This window comes from Copadichromis virginalis, linkage group LG5 (assembly GCF_057382275.1).
Source record: "Copadichromis virginalis isolate Kocher_CV1m ecotype Utaka linkage group LG5, C_Virginalis_male_GT1.1, whole genome shotgun sequence".
NCBI lineage: Eukaryota > Metazoa > Chordata > Actinopteri > Cichliformes > Cichlidae > Copadichromis > Copadichromis virginalis.
The window spans coordinates 27387219-27410933 of record NC_140622.1 but is presented as its reverse complement, the minus strand read 5'-3'; the positions used below and the strand labels follow the sequence as shown (position 1 = coordinate 27410933).

At 40.6% G+C, this 23715-nt stretch overlaps 3 protein-coding genes across 6 annotated transcripts; 1 reads left to right on the top strand and 2 right to left on the bottom strand.

The window, feature by feature from the left end:
- Positions 1 to 8789, bottom strand: asb14a (ankyrin repeat and SOCS box containing 14a). Of its 4 annotated transcripts, none has more exons than XM_085457165.1 (14): positions 8625 to 8786; positions 8419 to 8479; positions 6421 to 6599; positions 6058 to 6107; positions 5040 to 5174; positions 4795 to 4953; positions 4437 to 4682; positions 4121 to 4292; positions 3136 to 3241; positions 2696 to 2875; positions 2146 to 2274; positions 1930 to 2058; positions 349 to 502; positions 1 to 262 (listed from the first exon to the last, which is right to left on the bottom strand). In XM_085457165.1, exons 3-14 carry the CDS (start codon positions 6558 to 6560, stop codon positions 84 to 86), a joined length of 1779 nt encoding a protein of 592 aa, XP_085313291.1. In that variant the 5' UTR covers positions 6561 to 6599; positions 8419 to 8479; positions 8625 to 8786; the 3' UTR covers positions 1 to 83. The 4 variants fall into 4 exon arrangements, with proteins under 4 accessions (XP_085313291.1, XP_085313292.1, XP_085313293.1 ...); XM_085457166.1 differs by having other exon boundaries at positions 6058 to 6104; XM_085457167.1 differs by lacking the exon at positions 1 to 262 and having other exon boundaries at positions 349 to 507; positions 8625 to 8789.
- Positions 8790 to 10655: 1866 nt separating this feature from the next.
- rps23 (ribosomal protein S23) lies at positions 10656 to 12630 on the bottom strand. The gene is made up of 4 exons (XM_085457160.1): positions 12547 to 12630; positions 11366 to 11525; positions 11103 to 11223; positions 10656 to 10844 (listed from the first exon to the last, which is right to left on the bottom strand). Exons 1-4 carry the CDS (start codon positions 12548 to 12550, stop codon positions 10698 to 10700), a joined length of 432 nt encoding a protein of 143 aa, XP_085313286.1. The 5' UTR covers positions 12551 to 12630; the 3' UTR covers positions 10656 to 10697.
- A 2011-nt stretch (positions 12631 to 14641) lies between these two features.
- Positions 14642 to 23658, top strand: atp6ap1la (ATPase H+ transporting accessory protein 1 like a). Its single transcript, XM_085457967.1, has 7 exons — positions 14642 to 14786; positions 21078 to 21151; positions 21705 to 21773; positions 21921 to 22075; positions 22246 to 22296; positions 22392 to 22629; positions 23401 to 23658. The coding sequence occupies exons 1-7, from the start codon at positions 14642 to 14644 to the stop codon at positions 23656 to 23658; spliced, it is 990 nt and encodes a 329-aa protein (XP_085314093.1).
- Positions 23659 to 23715: the final 57 nt, after the last annotated feature.

Below are 23715 nucleotides of genomic sequence, written 5' to 3'. Positions count from 1 at the left end.
ATTTCCCCCCATTTTCTTTGTGAAATAAAAATATGCACATTTGTATGTCAGCCTAACACGCTCCTCTTTTAGCCTCTAAATTATCAGCCCGGATTGCCGCCCCACCGGCCCCGCAGCAGGTTGTACTCCCGGTACAGGATGTAGTCCTTCAGCCGCTCCGGCAGCGGCACGAAGCTCATGAAGACCTGGGACCGGAGACGGAGGCGGCCGAGGCTCCGGCGGATTCGCAGGCGGCAGAGATGCTGCAGGCAGCGGGTGTTTTCTGAGAGAGCAGCGGAGGAAGTGAAGGCCATCGGTGAGTTCAGGATTTTCCCTCTGAGCTAAGAGACAACATCTAATTTCAGTCACCTTGCAGTCTGCAGATGTCCGGCCACTGCTTCTGCTCCATCAGAACCGCCTTCAGTTTGGAGCACATGGTCACGTGATCCACGTAGTCCAGCAGGACACGAACCACGTGGCCCGACAGGTGTTTCAGCCAGGAAACTGTGATCACCTCGCAGAACTGCGCTGACGGACAAACGGAAGAGCTTTTATTTTATCACTGAAAACAAACAGAGAAGGTTTGTCGTCTGAGTCATGATTACCTTAAACCTGTGATCTGGAGAAAGGAAAATTTGGCTTTTTGTGGAAAGTACCATGTTCCTGATCGTTTTATGTGTCCTTGGAGAACAATTAAACAAAAAAAAAAAAGAAAAAATCTACATATAGACCTAGTAGTTGCTTGGGGTTGGAGTTTTCACTGATGATAAAGAGGCTGAAGTTCCAGCAGCTTGTAGTATAAAGAACAACTTTATTGATTGACATGCGTTTTAGCCTATTGCCTTAGGTCATCAGCAATATATTGCAGACAGCACTTAAAAACGACATGTGTGGGGTATACTTTAAAATATACCTTAAAATGTCTGTCCTTTTAGAGAAAAGTGTCACATCTCTTTTATTTAGTCTAGAGCTCATTTAACAAAACTTGACCAAAGTAGCTTAGAGACAGGCACATTTACATTCCAGGTCTCTTAAAAAAAACAGTTTTAAAATACATGAAAAGCTCAAAGACTTGTTTTATTGTGTTAACTAACTACTGTAGATTGTAAAAATCATGGTCATTTAAATAGTCATCATTAAATGTGTTCATGATTTTCAAATTGATGATTCATCTCATAAGTCATGGTACACTGCTCTCCCCTATGCAAACTGCCCACCTGGGCTCAAGACTGCCATGAACTGAAAACTGCTAGAACATTAGCGTGACTGACCACAGTGAAGTGAGTTTTAAATAATTATGGGCTGACAGGTTGTCAACCAAGAAAGAAACCCCTGCGCCAAAATTGACACTTTCAAGCTCAACTGAAATTTGTATCTACCCACATGGACAAGCTAAATACCTTGTGGAGAAAAGTTTTATGGTTTGGGACTGTTGGACAGAATAATAAAGAGGGAAAAATACTTTCACACTCTTCAACTCCATCTCTAATACAGAGCTAGATGGTTGAAACTTGGACATAATTGAGTCTTCCAAAAGGACAGTAATGGTTTTGGGATGGATGAAGTGGGTTAACATTAAGTTTCAAATCTGTATGTGCACTTCGACCCTGTGTGGATAAGAGAAAATCCAAAATGAATTCAAACTTGTGCAAGTCATTAAAGACTTATGCCGTACAATCATTCCACCCTGGAAAAACAACAGTTCAAAGAAATCATGAAAAGCTTGAAATTACCATGGCATTCATTCCCATGATGTGTGCATAAACTTCTCACAACTAGTAGGTGAAGTTGTGTCAGAAACCTTTATCTCATTTAACACTGGTGATGACTTCGACTGATCATAGGACTATTTTGGTGGTGAGATTTTTAAATATCTTGGCTCACCTAGAGAAACATGCAGGTTTTACTTCCATCTTTTATGTACAGCCTACATGTCACCTTTTATATTACCATGGTGTCTTTGATCACACTGTCACTCCATCCCTCATAGTCTTCAGGGATGTGGGGTTTGTTTCCATAGGGACAGTCAAAGCAGCGCTCCACATTGTAACCATAGTTACACAGCATCCTGAGAATCACCTGACACACATGACATGAAAACACGATAACATGAGTGAAGCTGTTGAATCTGCAGTAGAGATGTACTGAATAAAGACGGCGGCTCACCTCGTCTTTGAAAGCGTACTGCAGCGCTGACGGGAAGTGAGTCGTGTTTATCCTGGCGTAATAGTTGACGTTGGCTCCGAACCGCAGCAACAGGTCCATCAACTCATAGTTGCCCATGCGCAGTGCAACCTAAAAAAAACAGAACGCTGAATCATAAACAGTGGTATTATTTTCTTTCCTGATGAACAGACCCAGATTCAACCACCCAGCTCAGGACATTGTACCAAACCTTTAAGGAAGCCACGCCCACATCCACAAATTGAGGTTTTGCTTGCATATTAGGGAAGAACATTAGGTGAGATATCTGGGTGTCATCCCAGGAGGAAATTTTAATCCTCAGATAGTCAGTGTCATAAATTTCTGGCAAATTTGTTCATTTTCTGCATACATTTATGATGAAAATGCCTTTTCTAATGTAAAGAAACCACATGATAAACACACACTGGTATTCTGCTGCTTCTTTGATGTTTTAATTTGAGAAAAAAAGCATGTGGAGGGCACATGCCCCCCACCCCACCCCTGAGATCAGCACCTGTGCTTGCATTTGTACCTGCAGACATTTGACCGGGTCCTGGTTGGTCATGGCTCCGGCCTCCAGCAGCAATTTTGCTGACGGCATATCATTATTAGAGACGGCAAAGAAGAGAGCTGACTTCCTCTCATCATCGTAGCTGCGGCGAACCCAGGGGTGGAGCATGTAGTTGGGGTCGTACCCTGCGTCCAGCAATACCTGATAGGAGTTTGAAGATGAGGGAACATCCAAACTGGGAACTTTTGCACGAGTAATAAAAAGAAGTCATTCTAACATGATGATTTAGCCCCAACAGACCCAGACATTTCACACTATGAAATGAAGTTGCTTTGTTATATTGTCACCAACAATCCCTCATTTAGGAGAAATCTCTCTATATAAATGGTAGAGCAACAAACACATGCTGTTTACACCTACTTTTATTGATTATAGAAACACCCATAAACACACACACACACCTTGATGCAGTTTGTGTGTCCTCCTGCAGCAGCTGAGTGAAGGGGACTCATCCCACTGTCATTTATGTCCCTCATAGAGGTGACAGGAAGCAGTAGTTGCAGAGCTCTGACAGCAAACACACAAAGATACACATTTTTCATGCTTTTTGATTTATTTGCCGAGTTCAAATAGTGTGCAAAAGACTTGAGCCACCGCTCACTTCTTTACCATAACCTGCTAAAATGGGAAACAGGTGCAGCGATTTACTGAAACATGTCTAAACACACATGCAAATATGGTAAAACACTCTGTTCGTACAACTCCAATGAGCTTGAAAGTCAGAATTTGATATGAAGAAGAGTTCTTCTTTAGATGTTGGATGCCTTTTGTTCTGTTCTCTGACCGTTGCTGATGACTGCATTAACCTTCAGTCTGAGTAAAATAAGACTACCACCTTGGGTCTTGGACCCATGGTTTATGAGTTTTGGGGATGTTTATGGATTGTCTTGTTTTGTATTTTTCATAATCTTGTATTTTGGTTCTGTATCCTGTGTTATTTAGTCTTCTGTTTATGGTGTTCTGTTTACATTCCTGGGGTTTGTGTTGATCCCGTTTCTGTTCCTTTAGCTGCCTGATTGCTTCAGTTGATAATACGTTTTTGATAACCCCCTTAGGTGTTCCCATTCTGTCCCTCCAGTCTTGTCTCTGTGTTATTTCCTGTCTTATTTTGATAGTCTTTTGTCTCATGTGAGTTTGGTTCTACTTTCCTGTGTTTCTTGTTTTTGTTTTTCTGTGAATTAATAATTATTTTAGTTTTTTCAATTATGAGACAATGAGGTGACAGTGCTTTTTCTATAGTTTTAAGGATTTATATCTTAGGTGTGGTTTCTATGATAATTTATAGCAGCATTTCTTTGTAATGTGGAAACCCTGAGATGTTTTTTGCTTACATAATCATAAATGCATGCTTTATTAAATGTTTTCAGAAGACATTTGAACACTTACTCCAGGTGTCCTCGGTGAGCGACACGGTGGATTGGCATGTGTCCCGTGTGTTTGGCAACGTTGGCATCGGCACCATATTCCAGCAGGAGGCTGATGACGGCTGGATTACCAGACGCTGATGCTTCATACATGATGGATGCCTCGTCCTGTGCCTGAGAGAAGACGTCAGCACCTGCAGGACAAGCAACATGCTTTTAAAGCCATGGTGTGTTTTCTTCTCATTAACCCAAGATTAGTTTCTTTCTCAGCTGAATCTAACTCTGACAGTGACTTTCCAGCATCTAATGGACCATTATCTAGTTGAAGCTTCTATCACCTTTCTTCAGCAGAATCTGCACCACCTCTAGGTGACCTTCCTGAGCTGCTAGAGCCAGCGGCGTGAGGCCATAGTGGCTGCGGGGGTCGGGCCTCGCTCCGGCCTCCAGCAGCACCTTTACCATCTCCATTCTGCCCAACCGTGAGGCCTCGTGGAGGGGCCGACGGCCATGGCAACCCTCCTGGTGCACGTTGGAGCCACGCAGGAGCAGCAGCTTCACCAAGTCAAGGCGGTCTAAGCGGATCGCTGCAGACAGGCAGAATCGGACAACAACAAACATCACAGAAAAAGCTGTGAGTTAGTGTCTGAATCGGTGTTAGATCTTAGTATTGAAGTCTGGAAATGCCATGCATCTTACCCACAAATAGCGGCGAGTCCTGGTTGTCATCCTGGATGTCTGGGCTGGCTCCATGTTTGAGGAGGAAGGAGGCATTTTCTATAAGACCATGTTCTACTGCGAGGAAGAGTGGAGTCTGACCTCGCAGCGTGCAACACTTCACTGAGTCTGGGCCTGAAGCTGGAAAACAGGTGACAGATTAGTTTAAATAAAGGCCATCATCACTTACCACACATCTGCACAGATACACTGAAGCCGACACAAACCTTTGTACGTGAGCTCCAGGATGCTCTGGTTGCTCTGAGATGCTGCTTCGTGAAGAGGCGTCCAGCCTCTGCTGTCTGCCAGTGAAAAGCTCTCTTTCTGTCTGACACACAGATCCTTCAGGAGCTTCTCATTACCTGCAAGGATGGACATTCATACAGAGTCTCAGTCTGCAGCATGTAAACATCAGAACCACTTTTTGTTGTTTTATGTGAAGTATACTGTGGTTCAACAAATATATGTCCTCATAGAAAGAAAAATGAAGAAGAAGAACAAAACAACAATGCTGGTGCCTTTAAAGCACTCAAAGTCATCTGCAGCACCAAATTAACAACAAGGACAGTATTAAAACAGGTTTAAAATACAGGAGAAATGATTAAAAACAGATGGTAAGTGGTAATAAGTAATAAGTGGTAATAAGTCCTAAAGACAATGTGCAGAAGGTTGTGTTGGGTCTGAAGCAAGAAGGAGGAGTCAGGAGAAGAGCTCAAGCTGAGCGTAAGAAACAGAAAGATGAAGATATGCAGGAACCAAATCACTGAAAGGTGGATACTTGGTATGTTGGGGAATGGGGAGTCCATGAAGCTGGATAGGATGGTTAGGTGTAAAATGATCAGCAGACAAGATGATTCAGAGACTTTTAACATTATGGGAAATATGGACCTGACAACAATCCATACAGACAACAAAAGGGTGTATGTTGGAAAGTGAAACCTCAGAGCTAATGAGAATAACTTGACTTTTATTGTGACTGGGCTGATTGAGCGTCATCCAAGTGGTGATGGCCTGTAGGCAGGAGGTGAGGAGAGGAGGTGGCACATGTTTTTTTTATGTGCCAGGGAAGAAGATGCAAATTCTTAGCATAAGAACTAAGCTCACTGATGTTGTTCAAGCAGTCACATGCTAGACTGCATTATGTCAAAGTCTTTTTCTTATTCCAGTTCTGAAAAAGAAAACAAAGCTTTAGCTTATTTTTTTTATTATTTAACAATAAAATCAGAAGTGTTCATCTTGTCTCACCTTGTCTAATAGCAGTGAAGATCTTACTGATGTCTGCAGATTCTGAGCTGCTGGAAAGAAAAAACAGAACAAAACAAAACAAAAACCCCACCACACTCAGTTTCCATCTGTTTTTTCTTTTACTGGCGCTATGTGATGTCAAAGAGAGCAGATCTTGAATATGGCCACATATCAATCACAAGAAAGCTGCTTAAACAAATTTGTTTCAAACAGAAAGCAAACTGAGTGGTTCAGTATTATTTTAAAGAGTGAATCCTGCATATTAAGGATTCCAAAAAAAAAAAACTGAAGCTGAATATGAGCACAACAAGTTCCTTAAAACATGGCAAACATCAGATTTTTCCAGGTATCTGCTGGACTGACCTCCTGTCCTCCCGCGTTGTGGCGTTTCTGTGCATCTCCTTCTGCTTGTTGCTCTCCAGCAGACTCTGTTCAATCATGTACTGAGTGGCTGCATCATCTTCATCATCCTCATCGTGAATGCCGAACCGATCAAGCTCCATGATGCCAGAATAAATGATCGCGGTCAGACCAGGTGAATCCTGCGTATTTAAATCGGGTCAGAATTTAGTCAATTTCTACTTCCTGATGTTGAAACCGGGCTGCTGAATTAAAGAGGTCATATGTTCATATTAATGGAAAGAAACCTACACAGGTCATTCCAGACACCAAAGACGAGCCTTTGGCCATGGCTCTAAGGAGACCTTGGATCTAGCTTACTTTTCTGAGAACTTAATCAGATTACTTAATCTGTGAAACCAGTGCAAGAAATTTAGAAGCAAACACTTTGCTCTTTGATTTTGTAAAATAATAAAAAATAAATAAATAAATCATCATTTACATTTAAAACATGCAAGATTCGACTCAAGCTGTGGACCTTTTATTGAAGGTCATCCATCTGTCTACTGTCAAACTAAAGCTTTTTCACAGTGTTAACCTTTCACATACACTCACCTTTCTGTTTATTAGCAACAGCTGTATGCTTGCTTATTCATGCAGCATGTGGCAGCACAAGGAGAAACTGATAAATCTCAGTGATTTTATGGTACGACTGCTGTGGCTGATCTGGAGTTTTTCTCCACAAAAAGTTGTTTTAACTCAGCTTTCCCTTACATTTTTCTTGTTTTGTTTGGCCTCAATGTTCAGTTTAATTATTGATTTTGTCTTCTGAGAATCCTGCTTTTGTCTGCGAGCTAAATGGAATTTATGGTATTTATATAGTACCTTTCTACTCAGCGGAGCACTCAATGCACTTTTTACTGGAGCGCTCATTCATCCGATCATACAGCACTTTTATCTATGCCTGAGTGCTTTCTAATTGTCTGATTAATGCATCAGGGCAACTTAGGGTTCAGCATCTTATACAGGGACACTTTGGTACACAGCTGGAGGAACCACTGAACCACTGACCTTCCAATTGGTAGATGACCCACTCTACCACCTGAGGCACAGCTAAATGTCTTATATTTTATTATTGTCTTCACCCTGCATTAGTCCCAGTTTTTTGTTTTTTGTTTGTAAAAGGCAAAAATATGCCTGAGCCCAGGAGCACTGACATTCAATGACGTTATACAATGGAATCTTTTGGAGGTCATTGCAAAAGAAAATAATATTGGAGCTGTGGAGGCTAATATTCCAAGAAAAAATATTCAGAGTTTCAGTGACTAAAGTGTTAAAATATGGGAGAAAAAACATTATAGTCATAAACTGATGTGGTCTAAAATTAAAGGTTCTTATCTAAGAAAAATACTCAGAACAAAAAGCAGCAGGAAGTGCTGTGGAGTGATTGTTCCAGGTCTGTGTTTTTATTCCTGGAAGTTCTTGAAAGTTCAAAATAATCTTCTGTGTCCTCAGGAACACAGATTTCCTTCCTTTTTATTTGTTTGTTTCTGAGTCACCTGAGAGCTGAAAATTGGTGCTACTCAACACATTATGCTCATTTTCAGACACATTGTTATTTCTGGACTCCACTCACAGATCAAAATAATCTTTGTTTAGCCTTTTCTTGGCCTTAGTGCATCCCCTCCAGTCATCACCTGACCGAAACAAGTTGTTTTAGCTCTTCCCACTTTTAAGCCAAGTTTCTACTGATTGGCTGCCCCTCATTAATGTTACGTTTAAAAGCCACAGCAGGTGAAGTGTCTGCGATGAGCATATTAAGGATGCCCGCTCTTTGTGACATCATAGAGCGCCAAGAGTTGAAACAACAGCCTGGAACTGAGTGTGTACTACAGCGTGAAGCAAGATGCTCAGGAGACAGGAGGCCTGAGTTCACCAGACCAGTTTAAAACTTTAAAGTAAAACCATCATCTCATTGTAGGTTTGTGAGCTGACAGATCAGATGTCACCTGTTTCCTTTACCTTGTGGTTTGGTGTTGGGTTGGCTGAGTCCCTGCAGATTCAAAGTTGTTGTTGCTGAAAGCTGGCAGAAGGAGAAGGAGGAGGTCTGTGAAACCAGAGCTTTATGTCCACACGGGTTCTCTCGATAAAGCTCCACAGCTTCTGTGTCCTTCAACAATATATGTTCATACAGCATGACTCCAAATACACACATGCGATTTACTCACCAGATTAACACATCTGCATCAGAGGCGTCTCACGTGTGTGACAATCCTGCAAAGCTCAGGCTCAGGGCCTGTCATGTTTCCTCTGTGCAGCTACAACACTCTGGCTGAGAGGACGGGGATCTGACACCAGTTACTATATTTACCTGCTGTAGACAGACAGCGTGACACTGCAGGGTGGTTAGAGCTGTTTACCCTGACACACCTCCACCCTCCAGTCTGTTTGGTGTCTGCTTCTCATTGTCAGCTCGTCTGCCTGATTTTGTTGACAATTTAGAATTAAAAAAGAAACTGTTGACACAATCATCAGAGTTTGCCTGAATTTTGTTATCAAATTATCCCAGTTTAAAAAAGCCCAACACACACCTCAGATTTGCCTTTTTTATTTTTTTTAAAGAAAACGTTCTGTGTTCTTCAAATTGTTTAGAGCAAATATCTGGTACTGTGGCAGGACTCCAGCTGTGGACCTGCCTGGCGAGCTTCACGACGCTGAGCTGTGAGCACAGACCTCACTAAAGGTTGTCAGCTGGAGGTCAGTTTGTAGGGCTCTGGCAGTGCTCCTGCTTTCGGACCTGGCACAAAGGAGCAGATACCGGTCCCACTGCTGGGCTGATGACCTTCTATGGCCCTGTCCGGCTCTCCTTGTAACTCCTCCACACTCTTAAAACTCAGCTGGAAGACAGAGTAAACCACCTGATGGCACTGGAGGAGCTGGACTAGCCTGCAGGCACCACCTCACACTATTAGTGCCAAGGACGCAAGCATAAAGCAAAACTAGACAAAGCAGTCAGGAGGGACAAGGAGAGAGCGGTGGTCATGGATTCAAAATGGTTTCTGGATCCAACTTGTTATCCATGAAGTTTAAACGACTTGGTGTCATGATGTGACTTTTATTTATTTTAATCAGTGCAAAATGTAATTCAAACTTTTTCCACCAGAGGGCAGCGTTTCACCGTGTTTACTGAGACGTTATGAGCTGTTACCGTTAGGCATTTCTTTTCAAAAAAATTTGTTTTAGCTTGAAGCTCGTTCTCTCAAGAGGTATTTCATTTCTCCAGGGCACCACCATCAATGAACGTGTTTTTAATGACCTCCTTAAATAAAAATGACAGACTCACTGCAGCATCTGCTGTTACAAAGTGGTATCAGACTAAAACCACAGACAGCACAGATACAGCTTTAGTTTATCTCCTTGGAAATTAAGTCATAGAAACAGCTTTTATACCATTTTTAAAAGAATAAGTACCTTTAAGTGTAGTTTTTATTTTTAAATTCACTTCTTAAAATATCTTTGATTTGTTTGTATTAATTGTGTAACACTCGTAGTACCAAAGTAACTGGAAACCTGTTTTTTTAAAACTTAAAAATAATAATAACACAGGTTGGGCCACAAAATGCCATCATTTTGTGAAACGTGCAGCACTTTTAGATTTTTTCTTCTTCTGCTGAACTCAAAAGCTCCTTTTGGGGGATAAACCACTGGAAGACTTTGCTCAGTATAACCCAAAAACATGTTCTTTTTACATTAAGGGGAAGTCTGTATGTCTTCACTTATTTTTGATCCACAGTATTATGACCCAGCTTTCTGATCTGAGATCAGGTATAACTGTGTCTACATTCAAAATCAGTGTCAGAACCTTTATATTATCCCAGCCCTGTATTTAATGACTGTATGTGTGTTGAGTCGCCCACATATTTTAAATTATTTACGTCACATGAAAGGGTGAGTGCAAAATGACGACCAAACCGCAAAAATATGTTCATGTGAAACTTGTTTTTGCTACTGTTCACATTAATGAGATCTTACAAAATTACTTGAAGTCCTTATTTTGAGGATATATACAGAAAAGACTGACATTATTGGCCTGAATTAAATGTTAAACGTAAGCCAGTTTCTGGTAATACTGATGTAGTTTAACCTGAAATTCAAGCAAAAACTGTTTGCATGATTCACTGCTTAACAGTAACAAAAACATCAGTTTAACTCACTGTGCCTTAAAAACACAGTGAAATGAAAACACAAAGCAAACAGGCTGTAATTGAAAATGTGTTTATTTTATTTTATTCGTTGACTGTTTATGATCTTGGTCTCTCCTTCTTGCCTTTGTAGAGTGCCAGCAGAGACACGTTGGCCACTTTGACCACCTTGAAACGAACTCCGGGAATGTCACCGACGGCGTGACCCTTACGTCCGAAACCTGCCACCAGAACCTCGTCGTTCTCCTGCAGGTCAAGAAATAGAAACAAAAGAGGTTAGAAGAGCGAAAATTGAGAACAGAGCTAAATTATACATTTAAGAACTTTTAAGGGCCCAAAAGAAAATTACAATGAGTTAAAATCCGTAGTTTACTGCAACTTAGACATTTCATAGACACAGACACTTAAGTCCACATAAACTGGACTATTGCGGACACGGTGGCTCGATGTTGTAGAATCTACATAAACAATCCTCTAAAGAATAAACTCGCCACTGCCGTTTACCTCGATGAAGTTGAGGCAACCATCATTGGGGACGAAGGCGGTGATCTTCTTGCCGTTCTTGATGAGCTGAACTCTCACACACTTCCTAATGGCAGAGTTGGGCTGCTTGGCCTCCACACCACTACAGAGAGGAAAAGTACAAAGCTCTTTAACTTAAACCCAAACACCCTTGATTATGGATTTAATAAAGAGGAACTCAAAAGACCAAAAACTACTTTATATCTTCCTAAATTACAAGTGTTAGCTGCTGTTGTGATACTTACACTTTCTCAAGTACGATCCCCTTGGCGTGAGAGGCTCCTCCGAAGGGGTTAGCCTTCAGGGCAGTGCCCAGGTGGGCCTTCTTGTACTGTTTGTCGTGCCATTTCTGCTCACGCCGGTGATTGCGGAGCTTTCTGGCAGTACGCAGACCACGACACTTTCCTGAAAGAGGGCAAAAAAAGAAGAAAAAAGCCAAAGTCAGCACACTCGGGTACGACCATTAAGATGGTACTTCAGACCTTCCCGAGTCATGCTTAACTCTTTCCCCCTTGGACACCTACTAGGGGTAACTTAAGAATATCCCCATTTGTGCATCAGTTAATGAGGATGAGCCTATACAGCAGGCACGTCCAAAGTCTGGCCCAGGGACAGATTGCAGCCAAAGTCTAGACACCCCTTCATCACAACTTACTAGGGCCACCGTTGTAAACCCAGAAAGCTGTTCTAATAAACATCAAACCACCTCTTTAATATACAACAAGTGTCTTTGTGGGGAAAAAAGAGAAACATCAAACACAGTGATGCTGTAGATCAATTAAACGGACTCCTTAACGAGAAAGACAAAAAGGAACACGGATGCTTCTCTTCGGTGGGTACATAAAAAACTGTTCAGCCCGCTGTTCGCAGGGCAGAAACATTTCACTATCAGTCCCTATTCAACAGAAATCTGATTTGTCAGGCATCCTTCCCATGAGTGTGAGGACAGGGCTTCAGTTAAGTTTTACTTAACAGAATTTTGCCAACATATCAAAATTAGTGAGAGCTGGATAAGCGCTGGGCTAAAACTGCAGAGAACGGCTAAAGCTCGGTGCTCTCACAAAGACAACCTCCGGCTTTCAAAATGACACTTAACCCCCACCGGGTATCACTTTAACGGCATTTGCAAATCTTCGATTCAAGTACAAAACAAAAATAAGGGACAGGTAGCTTAAACTGTAACGGGAACCTTTGGTGTGCTGAGCTAATGCCGCTAACACGCCGCTAGCAGCTCAGACATGTTATGGCCGCTCCACGTTGCGGTTTCAAAGCAGCATAAAAACTGATTTTTTAAAATAATCTGGAGAGTTTTACCGACACAAACGAGTTTAAATCTGTTCGTAAGACCTTTATACGCGGCACTGTTGTGAAAACCCCCCACAGAAGTCACATTTTTGGGGTATTTGAGATTAACTTTCAGACGTACCCATGATTGCTGAGCGAGCCTGGGATGGAAAGGAAGGAACCAGGATGCACCGCGGCGATGTCTACACCGAGGCCCCCGGTTGGGCGTTGCCACGATATATGCCTGATTAAAATTATGCCATTTCACGCCAATGTTTTCACATTTAATTGTTGCAAAACAAAGAATTTGGACTCATTTTAGAATTTGGTAATTATACGTAAAACCAGTGTAGTTTTATTATTGAGAGCTGCTAATTTCCTTCTCTTATTTTTGTCTTCACTTTTTTTTTTTATCTCCCTTTCAGTCAGTCGCACTATTATTATTCATCATATTCATCACTCCCGACCCTCCCGTTTTCTCAGTTTCTGAGTAATTTACTATATTGTTTTTATTTAAAAACTGAAATTAGAGCGAAACCAAATAATTGGATATCTAAACCTGCAATTAACGGCTAATGGGTGTCTTGTTAGTGCCCTCTAGCGGACAGAGCATGTAGTTCACACATGTGACAAATTAAAGCAAAACCTGAATCTTCACTGTGGTCTTTCTTTTCCCACTTTTGTCCAATATACCCACTACCCCTCCTCTAAATGTCCATCTGAGGTATCCCTCTGATAAACTTATTTCTAATCCGGATTATTCAAGTAACTTGCAGCAAAAATCTTAGCACCTTCACCTTCAAAGCATACATAATATCAGGCCTCTTATCATCCTATAAACCTCCCCTTTCAATCTTTCTGTCGCACTCTCTTCTTCCACTCTTTTCTGCACAGTTCATTGCTTTGGATGGTTGACACCAGGTATTTAAACTCTTCTACTGTCACTACCTCTGATCCTTGCATCTCTGGTGCACTGATGACAAGACCTTCACTCACAATGTCTGCTCAGCAGCAAAATTTAGCTCTATGTGAACAGTTAGGACAATGATGTGTCTGTATTACTGAGATAAGCAGGTGACCGAGAAGGTCAGTGCAGGACACGATCAGGCTGTTGATTAAAACCAAGAATGCTGTGTGTGAGATTTACCAGGAAAAGCTGGAAATGTCCTTAGAGAGGTTAGTCTGATTTAAAAAACGATGCATGAAGATAATCACCAGGCAATAACACAAAAGTATGAACATCTTGACCTTGTTAGTCCCATTTGGGGGATTATATGCCGTTATCTGACAAATAAAATCACTTGCTGTGAGGTAAAGATTTTGGTGAGTGAAATTCTAGCATTTTATTAGCACCAATTCACAGATATCCGAGTTTTTCTGATTCACCCATAGAATGTGTGAATATTCTTGTATCAGCTGCCCCATTTAGTCATCACCACCACACATCGTCTTCCTGCATCTCTTCCTATCTCTTGCATCCTCTTCTGCCACACAAACCCTGTGCATGTACCTGCCTTAATCCTAAACACTAGACCACCAGTGAAACTCATCCACTTATTATTAATACTGTATAAACTGTAGATACAGATATACTGTAGATACTTTGGTAAATGGTGTAGTGAAGTAAAGACAGAATTAAGTTTAAGCTTCTATGCTTTAAATAAATAAATAATGTTGAATCTTAAAAATACAGATAAAATGCATCTGCAACAAATGAGTCGAACACAAAACCTATTTTTTGTTTATTTATAAGAGGCTTAAACTTCATTCTGTCTTTACTTTACTACACTGTTTACTAAAGTACTGTTGATATAAAACTAAATCTGGTACATACAGCAACAAATCCAATAAAATCAGAAAGGCCAGATGTGATCCACAAGCCACTGTTTCCCTGCCGGTAATGCATTGTTATTGTAACTGTATTGTGTACATTTCATTCACTGGTATCCCTGTAACAGTGCATCTGAACACCTTTCATACACGACAAACATATTTACAGACGGACAGCTGACCAGTGCTTTGTTTTATGTAATCATCATTTTGCTGCCTTTAATCTCCAGACATTAAATATATTTTGACTGAGCTGACCTGAAAATGATAAACTGAGGGAACAACAGTGTGTTTGACCTGTGGGCGGGGCTCCTGTCACTGCTCGCCACTGCTGTGTCCTGTGATTGGCTAATTCTGCCATCTGTCAGGGGGGTTTAAAGGCATGGGGCAGATTAAAGTAGATTAGGATGGGCAGGGAGGGAAAGAGAGCGCATGCTGGCATCAGACTCTGGTCACCACGGCGATGGCTTCACCAGGGAAACATTGCTGCATCCTCCTCTTCTTCCTCCATCTGCAGGCGTCTGCCTGCCTCCACCAACAACCTGCAGACAGGTATGTGGACAAACACAAACAGAGCAGGTGTAGTAGCTTTATGTTTGTTTTTGACCTCTCCTAACTGTCTAATCTCTGATTTGTGCTATGCTCACCCACAACCTTCTACTCACTACACCTCATGTGGTGCTATGGTACAGCATTTACTTATTTATTTTTAATTTGAGCTCAGAGGAACAAGCTTGGCAACTTTTCCTGTAAACAGATACCTACTTTCACATCTAGCACACACAGAGTAACATTATCATCCTTTTGTACTAATGTGTGTGTGTGCGTGTGTCCATGTGATTAAACTAAGCCCCACTTTTAGCTCCACCAAAGCCTGAGAATGAGATACCTGCTTAATCTGGAGACAATGAGCCTTGAGCAAAGAGTTAGCATGCCATTATCAAACCAAAATCAGGACCTAAAACAGGCTGGAACACTTTGGTGATGTGCAGAGCTTGCAAGAGTTCTTTGTGGCCAAACAAAGTCCCCAATTACTACAATAAAGCATGATGACACTGTCTAATGACATATAATGTTTCTTTGAGATGCCATCAGCAGTAAGACAGGAGTCATTTTCAGCAGAATCATTTTATTCACATTTAAAAGCCCCTGGTTTCTTTAAAGTGGGAACAGTTTTTTTCAGCTCCATTAATTAAAATACACAGATTTTTATTTGATAATAAGTATGGAAGTTGTTTAAGTACTGATCTAGCAAAAGTAATGCTGATTGAATGGACCACATTTAATCCTGGCGCTCTCTCTATTACTTGAATTTCCAAACCGATGGTCATGCTTTGTTTATTTTCAGTTTCTATTACTCTTTTTCTTTGCCGTTGATGGTAACAGACTCTTTTTTTTCTGCATCAAATACAAGTGGTAAAAATGAAGGCAATGCACAAGTGCTAAAAACTGAGCATTTGGCGCATTTTTAATGAAATTATATGACAAATAATACAGTGCCACTGTGTGCCACAGTCTGTCCAACACTGATTAACAGGTATTAGTGTCACAAATGTGTAGTTTTATTGATGCCTGTCTCTAAATAAACCTGTTAACATGTATGTCATGCTGGTCACTTCTGGCTACCAAAATAAAGCATGGTGACAACCAAAACCAAAGTGGTTTCTAGAGCCAATGAGTGACATCACGGTGTGTGACATCACGGTGTGCATGTCCATCTTTTCTATACAGTCTGTGGTCACATGGAGTGAAATGAATACATTTTCACCAGTTATTTAAAAAAAAAAATTCAGTATGTTATACGTGTCTGTTTTCTGTTTTTTAAACTGTAATCTGTCCTTTTGTTCAGATTTAGCAAACAGAATCATGTTCTGAATGCTTTGTTGTGACAAACATAAGAGGAGCACTGCAGACTCTCTGTAGGCTCCTCTTGTTCATCATTTTTATTTTATTTACTTACTTTATTGTATTATTTAGATTATTATCCGAGTGGGTATTATGTCGGGTGAACAGGGGTTGAAGCTCACGTTATACACATTTGTTCAACCTTCCTTCCTGCACATCCTAAATATTTCATTATTTATATCCTGTTTTTATTTCGGCTTATTTAATCTTTCATCCCTTTCAGTCTATACCATAGACTGTATATGAAAGATGGCCACAGTCACTGTTACCCTGTTTTGCTGCCAGTCTGCTCACTGATGGGGCCAGTAATGTAAAAAATTAACATCATGTTGTATCAAGAGACTTGAATCAAGTGACTGGGACAAAAAATTTATCTGGAACATGATCACAGGATAATAAATTAAAGTGAGCAGAAGGTCTGTTTTTCCCTTCATACCCTTTTGCAGCCAGAGTCGACCATTAAAAGAACAAAATGTTTAAGACACCTCCACTAATGCTTTAATTCAAGTCTATCAGTCGATGGTCAGCAGTCACCCACCTCACTTGCTTCCAGTGACCTCACAACACCTCTTAATACAAACCAGCAATCATGCCTTTGTTTTCTGCCTCTTGCTCACAGAGATTTTATCCTGACTCTTGTTTGTTTAATCCTCTTTGTTCCTTCTACCTGCCAGCTTACTTATTATATCTCTACACGCTAATGAGCTCCAGCTCATCCAGCAGAAGTCTGTTAGTAATTCCTAGTTGAGGCTAAAAGCCAGAGGAGACTCAGGCACCTCCGTTTCATCTAGATTGTCAGATTGTTTCTTTGTTTTTAATCTGTGTTTTAGTACAACTAATGTGTAGAATCACGCCAGCCGTATGTGGTGATTTAACTGTTATTTTCTCTCCAGTAAGCCATTAAACATATGGCAGATGTTTACAAAATCATTCAGTGTCTGCTTTCGTCTGGCGATACTTGCCTTAAACTCGACCCCAATAGGATGATTACGTTGCCCCGTGTCTTTTGAGTGTGTGCATCAGCAGCTGTTTATTGCATTTCACAGTGTGCAGCTGTTGATGGTAAAGGATTGAGAAGCTGTAAAGTCTTCTCTGGCTGCAAGCCACCCCATCCTTCATCCTCGGGGTCTGTGTGCTTGTGATTGTATGATTATGCAAACAGTGCAATCCCACAATCCACAGCCCAGTGCCCTGACCCAGCACAAGAGAGCAGCTAAACCTTGTTTTTGGCTGAAGAGGCTCTTTGAGTGAAGGGGATTTGATCGCTCTATTGTCTGATTCTCTGACCTGATGTACATTTAAATACATTCAGTATGTGCTGCATTTTATTTTCCATTCTCTGAGAGGATTTTGATCTTGAGAGTGCCCATACAGAAATCCACGTGCTCTTGGCTCATTTAGATTAGATTATCCATAGCTGGACAATTTTAGCAGATTATTCAGAAATCAGGCTGCAGCTTTAAAGAAACAAAGTCACTGCCCAGAGTAAATGCATGCTTGTATTGTACATACCGGCTGTTAAATAATGTGAAATGACTACTAAACATACACATATTTTTACCAAAAGAGAAACTAAAATTACAAAATCATTGAGCAGAAAATTTGTGCAGATTTATTAGCCTGTGTACAGTGATGGCAAACAGACCGAGAAGTTAAACATACTCATGGGTAGAAGCAGCACATGTATGTATTTTACTTAAGTACTGGTACCACACTAATATAGTAGAATTTTTTAGCAGAGGTCCTGACTGTAGGACACTTAAGAGCGCTTAATGTAGAGCAGCAATGTTCTATCCTCTTGTGCATGAAATATCTCATCAGTACCTGTAATAGTCAAACAAATCATGTTAAGCAGTACAAGCCTGTGAAACTGTAAATCTACAGAAAATGTAAAGAATCTAAATGCAACTTCAAAACTTTAATTTGTTGGTAGCTGTCTTGTACTTTCTGCTCATATATTCTGACCACTGCTTTACAGCATCAGTAAGGAATAAGATTTAAAGATTAAAGGCTCGTGGCTGAGCTGTAAAACCTTAATCTGAGAGCTTTTGACTATTAATCATTAATCTTCAAATATATATATTCTTACATATTGCATATTTAGACGTGTTATTTAAAACTAATCAATAAATCATGGAAGGTCTACATAGATAACAGCTATTGATCGGCTAACTAAAATAGTTAGCATTAAGCAAGACTGATTAACCTGGTATTTTACTTTTTTAAATCATGAATGAGGAAGCAACTACACTCACCAGGCACTTTATTAGGTACACCTGTTCTGCTGCTCCTTAAAGCAAATATCTAATTAGCCAATCACATGGTAGCAACTTAACACAACCAGGCATCACAGTGAGAAAGAAAGGTGCTTTACATGACTTTGAACCTGGAATGGCAACCATATCTCGAGTTTGCGGAGAATGATCTGAAAAAGAGAAAATGTTCAGTGGGAAATAGTTTTCTATGCTTTGCTGATGTTAAAAGGGAATGAATGGACTGCTTCGTTCTGATAGGAAGCCAACAGCAACTCAAATAACCATTTATTACAACCGAGGCATGCAGCAGCGCATCTGTGACTGAAGAACACATCAAACCTTAAAGCAGATGGGCCATCAGAGGAAAAGCACACTGGGTGCCACTCCTCTCAGAAAAGAAAAGAAAACTGAGGCTAGAATTCACAAAAACTGGAGAACGGCAGCCTGGAAAAACATTGAGGCCTTGATATAGAAAAGTTCAATCTGGGCCTTTTTTTTGGCCTCATGTGTTTTTTAATTATTCATCAAAATGTAAAACAGTTTTTCTAAAATGGTTTCTTTGTTATTTTTTCCACCTGTGCTCCTTTCATTGTTTAAAACAGGCTGTGGTCAGCCTGCAGGGTCACACCTCTCTGCTGCTCTTAACAGCATCTCAGGATTTCTTTATACAGGTGGAGTTGCTCAGTTGTCCTTTGACAGGTGGCACAGCAGGTGGTTGTATATGTGGTTCAAGACAATGTTTGACATCTCTCCCGCTGTCCACTAAACCCTGGCTGATGACCTTTGTGTAGTTTTCTCAGTGGTCATTATTAGGCAACAAATGAATCATTAACATCAATCGGATTGGTTCCACTCCCTCTTTATTATTTTAAGTTTTTATTGTAACGATACATATTTTCTGTAATTCCAGATTAAAAAGAGGATGAGCTGTAGCTTTAACCTTGTTGTTGTTTCCTGATCCAGCACATCGATCTGAACCAGCTCTGGAGTCATCATATAAAACCTTCAATTTTTACAAAGAAAACCGTCAATCAGACCTGATGCCAATTTGATTCTAGCATTAGATCTCAGTCCATTATTGTTTCTGCTACAAGACTCTGTGTGTAATCTGGGTCAGAGTGTATCCTCGCAACAACTACCCACCTCTGTGCCAGACTGATCACTGCTATTTTAACTAATCCAGCAGGTCAGCAGCCGGGTCACTCAGGTGTACTCTGAGCACTTACACAGGTTCCTCCCTTCTTTAGCTTTGATTTCTATTGGGTGATTTGGAATGATGTCATTCTTGCATTATGCACAAATCTGAGAAATGAAGGTGAATAACACCAATCATCAGTTTGCTTTTAAAGTTGATGTTTTACAAGAAGGAGCAAGAGCCGTCTGATAAGTCCCTCCACACTCTCTGCGTGAATAGAGTCAGATGCAAAACAATCGGCAGCTAGATCAGTTTGTGAAATCAAGACTATTTTATCTTGAATGTGTCTGATCTGTATTTGTGACTTCTTTCAAACTTTTTGAATCCAGTTCAACTGCAAAATGTAAGCACACCTAAGCTGGAGCCGAACCGGTTCTGCCAGGGTGCCTTTTGAGAACCAGGCCACATTTTGACGGGCCTGAAAATGTATTATGATGCAATGTTCCCAGCAGAAGTCTGAGAAACTCAAACAGAATTCACTGGTTACATCTATCGGTCACTGATGAATTTAATGAGGTAGCCCAACAGTTTTCTAGTGTCACACTGGTGCAAATCTTTAAAACTGGTTTTCGATTGGGCACTGGCATCATATCAGCAAAAAGGGGCAAAAAGGTGCCTGCAGGTGTTAGGCTACCAAAGTGGGCAGAGAAGGACAGCTGGTGGTTTAGATGTGGCTGATGGTCCACATTAGACACATGAATTAAGCTTTTATGACGGTCCAGTACCTTTGTGAGCACAAACTAGTTTAATGTCAGTGTCATGTGTATATTTTATTTGGTGTATAATTGTTAAAAGGTTAAAAGGATTCAAAGTTGTAAAAGTTGCTAATGGTTGCTTAAGTATCTCAACCAGTTAAATATGAGTGAATCAGACTCTTTTAAACATACTTTCACTTTCTTTGATTGTTTTTTGTTCAGAATAAACACAATTCGTATGAGACAGTAAATTATTTAATATTTCACAATCATGTTATAGAGATTTATTTTTTCCCCATAAGATGATTAATTTATTTCACGTATTTCATTACTTAAAAATAAAGTTACAGAAGAAAAATAACTAGTGGAAAAAAAACTGTGCTGATGACAAATATGAAGAAATGACAACGATAAATATTTTACTGATTCTCCTTTCAATTCTTTTTGCAGTGCTGCCGTTTCTCTGGAACACGGTGAGATCTATTTATCAATCTGCTAAGACTTCCTTTACTTCTTCCTCCTTATCTCAGTTATAACAATATATGTAATAATGATGATGCCTAACGGAGGAGGGAACAGGGGTGTAAACTATTTCCTACACCTCTGTGTACGGAGTGGTCATTGTGGAAAAGGGGTGTAGGAAGATCTGAAAAGCTACCCTCTAGTGCAGCATTGTGTTTGGAAATCTGTTTTGATTTGTTTATATTTCTCATGTTTTAGTATAAAAGGTTAAAGGTATAACATGTGTATTCTTATGGCTTATTTTGTTAAACAAATCCTGTTGTCTCTGCAGACATTGGGAGCAATGGGAGGGTGAAGGCAGAGCAATATTTGATACCAGCAGAGAGAGGACTTGGACAACTGCAGGTAAAATATGAGTGGGGAGGGAAAAATGTAACGCCACAACTTTCTATTAAAGTTTTACTGATTTTTAACCATTTAGGTGCTGAGAATGTTAATAAATGAAAGACATGTCACAATTTAATCCTAATCTAAAAATGTGCAGCCACAATGTCACATATGTCAACTGTACCATCTTGAAACATGACTTAAATTTTTGTGTTAGGTTCATCGTGTATATATCGGCAGATTAACTTTCTTTTCCAACAAATAAAAAAAATTAAATCTTTGTTTAAATTTAACAAACCTCACAGTTTTTTGGAAACAAGGTTGTAAGAGTGGGAGAAAAATCATGTCCTCTCTGAGAAAATGATGATTCCTGTTTTCAGAAGCATACCAGGAAAATGCTGGAATTTATGAACCACAAAATTCTCATTAAAACACGTTTTATTAAAACAAACAAACAAACAAAAAACCAAACAGACATGAAACTGCAAAAACAGTTAATGCCTTTACATAAAAATTGAAAGTTTGGCTTTAAGAAGTTGTTTCATGGAAGGTTGCTTCTTCCTGCCTCCAGTCTTCAGATGCATCACGCAGGAAATTACTTCAGACACCAGGAGCTGCAGTTCCCCTCCCTCCTCTAAAGGTTCAGTGAGCATGAGTAACATTTTCTCCAACACAATCAGTTGGAGAAAATATATATTATAATAAATAATATATTATACCGTATATTCAATTTCGAAAGAAGGTTTTTAAATTTACTCCTTTCTAACCGGTTGTACCTGCCCACCAGGTGTTGTCTGATGGGCAGCCGTGCCTCTTGTTCCAGGCCAGGAAACTGTCTCTCCGCTATGACAAGCAGAAACACCTGGACCTCACAGAGCGAGCCTTTTCTCCTCAGAAACCTGTCGACACCAGTCAGTCTGTCTGTCGCAAGGACAAAGCCACGTAAGTGCACCTCCTACTTGTCTGTCTACTTGTATGAGAAATGTCAGAGGGTCTAACACGAAGATTTTAATCCCAATTAAAAGACAAGAACAATGCAGTGTGTCCTGTAAGGAAAGGTCCAGTTGTGCTGTACATCTGAGAGTCTTACTTGTCTCTTTGTTCCTCTGTAGGCTGGTCATGAGGTTTGGAGATGTGGAGGATTTGAAAGGCCTGTCCATCAGGTTAGCTATGCCACCAAATATGATCACACTAAGCAGTTTGTACACAATACATGAACATTTGCCCTGACTGTCTCCTCTCGCCTCTCTTTCATCAGACTGCAGCTGTCCAACACCTTTTATGAGTCTTCGGGGCAGTGGTGGTTCTCGGTGGACAGCGTCTCGCTGCTCTACAACATTTCTGAAGAGGCTGCGTTCAATGCCAGCGAGGTGTACGCTCCAGCTTCCTCCTCCTACCGCTGCATCCACGTCAGCAGCCTGGAGCGATACAGTGCCCTGCTGCTACCTGGCACTGACCAAGCCCGCCGCTGGTCCATCACTTTTACAGACTTCCAGGTACCCGTCTCTTTACCCTGTCTTTGACTGATTCTTCAAAGAGGATGTTTCATTTCTTGTGTGGTGTCTGGAAGACATAACAAAGTCTTGTTAGAACATTTATTAATTTTTCAGTGTTTTTTGTGGTTAAGGGTCATTTTCTCTCTAGTTCAATACTTTGTTAACACATCTTGAACTTGAATGTCGAAATGAGCAAACACAAAGCTGGGAAAACAGCAGTGTACTGTCAGCTCACAGACCCAGAGACTGGCAGAGTACAAGATTTACACAGGTGAGCGGGTAGAGGGCACAATACAGTTTAAAAATGACCAGTTTCTAATTGGACAAATACAAAAATAGAAACAAACAAAATTTAATGAAAAATGCAAGTTTTAAAGGGTTTTGAAACGGTTTTCCAATATTTAAATCACCACAGCGAAAAAAGCAATCACCCCCTCCTGAGGTTATAGTTGTATCACGTTAATGAGTGCATAATAAATTCTAGCTCTGGGTTTTTATGCTCAGACTACTTGGGCTGCTAGAATAGCTTTGCATGATTCACAGTTCAGAATAGGTTTATTTGATTTATCCTGGACCACAGTGCAGCCCCTCAGCTCCTCTCGGTTTAAGGCAAATTTCGTGCCTCTCATAAAGATAAAGTTAGACCAGCAGGAGGTTCTGAGATGACTGTATTAAGGGTACCTGCTCTCTGTGATGTCATATAAAGCCAGAAGCATATTGAGAACATTACTTGTTTGTTTGTTTTTTATAATGTTTCTATGCTCTCCTCAGATTCAGGCCTTCAGCGTCACCTCAGGAAAGTTTTCTCCTGCGAGCGACTGTACCACCTTCTTGACGCCAGCCATCCTGATGGGCCTCGTCACCTCCCTCATCCTGCTGCTGGTGCTGGCCTATGCCCTGCACATGCTCATCCACTTGAAACACATTGAGCATGACGAGGAGCACAAAGCCGACGTCTACTTCCCAAAAAGCCCTGAACACCTGGAACAGTACTGCGTGGAAAACCTCACTGAGAAAAATGTTATGTAGGTTAGGCAGTGAGGTGATGGACAGACTTTTAAAAGTTACAGTTTTGAAAAAGTGAAA

Bases quoted from the DNA above. Each gene is read 5' to 3' on its own strand.
- asb14a (XM_085457165.1), bottom strand. From the start codon at position 6,560: ATGGAGCTTGATCGGTTCGGCATTCACGATGAGGATGATGAAGATGAT. The intron at 4,293-4,436 runs GTGATAGAAGCT...CTTGTCCTGCAG, and splicing joins GCAGATTCTGCTGAAGAAAG to GTGCTGACGTCTTCTCTCAG. The intron at 3,242-4,120 runs GTAAGTGTTCAA...GTTTGCTGTCAG, and splicing joins GCTCACCGAGGACACCTGGA to AGCTCTGCAACTACTGCTTC.
- rps23 (XM_085457160.1), bottom strand. The intron at 11,224-11,365 runs GTAAGTATCACA...TCCTCTCTGTAG, and splicing joins GGGATCGTACTTGAGAAAGT to TGGTGTGGAGGCCAAGCAGC. The intron at 10,845-11,102 runs GTAAACGGCAGT...CTTGACCTGCAG, and splicing joins GTTGCCTCAACTTCATCGAG to GAGAACGACGAGGTTCTGGT.
- atp6ap1la (XM_085457967.1), top strand. From the start codon at position 14,642: ATGGGCAGGGAGGGAAAGAGAGCGCATGCTGGCATCAGACTCTGGTCA. The intron at 14,787-21,077 runs GTATGTGGACAA...TTGTCTCTGCAG, and splicing joins CACCAACAACCTGCAGACAG to ACATTGGGAGCAATGGGAGG. The intron at 21,152-21,704 runs GTAAAATATGAG...TCCTGCCTCCAG, and splicing joins GAGGACTTGGACAACTGCAG to TCTTCAGATGCATCACGCAG.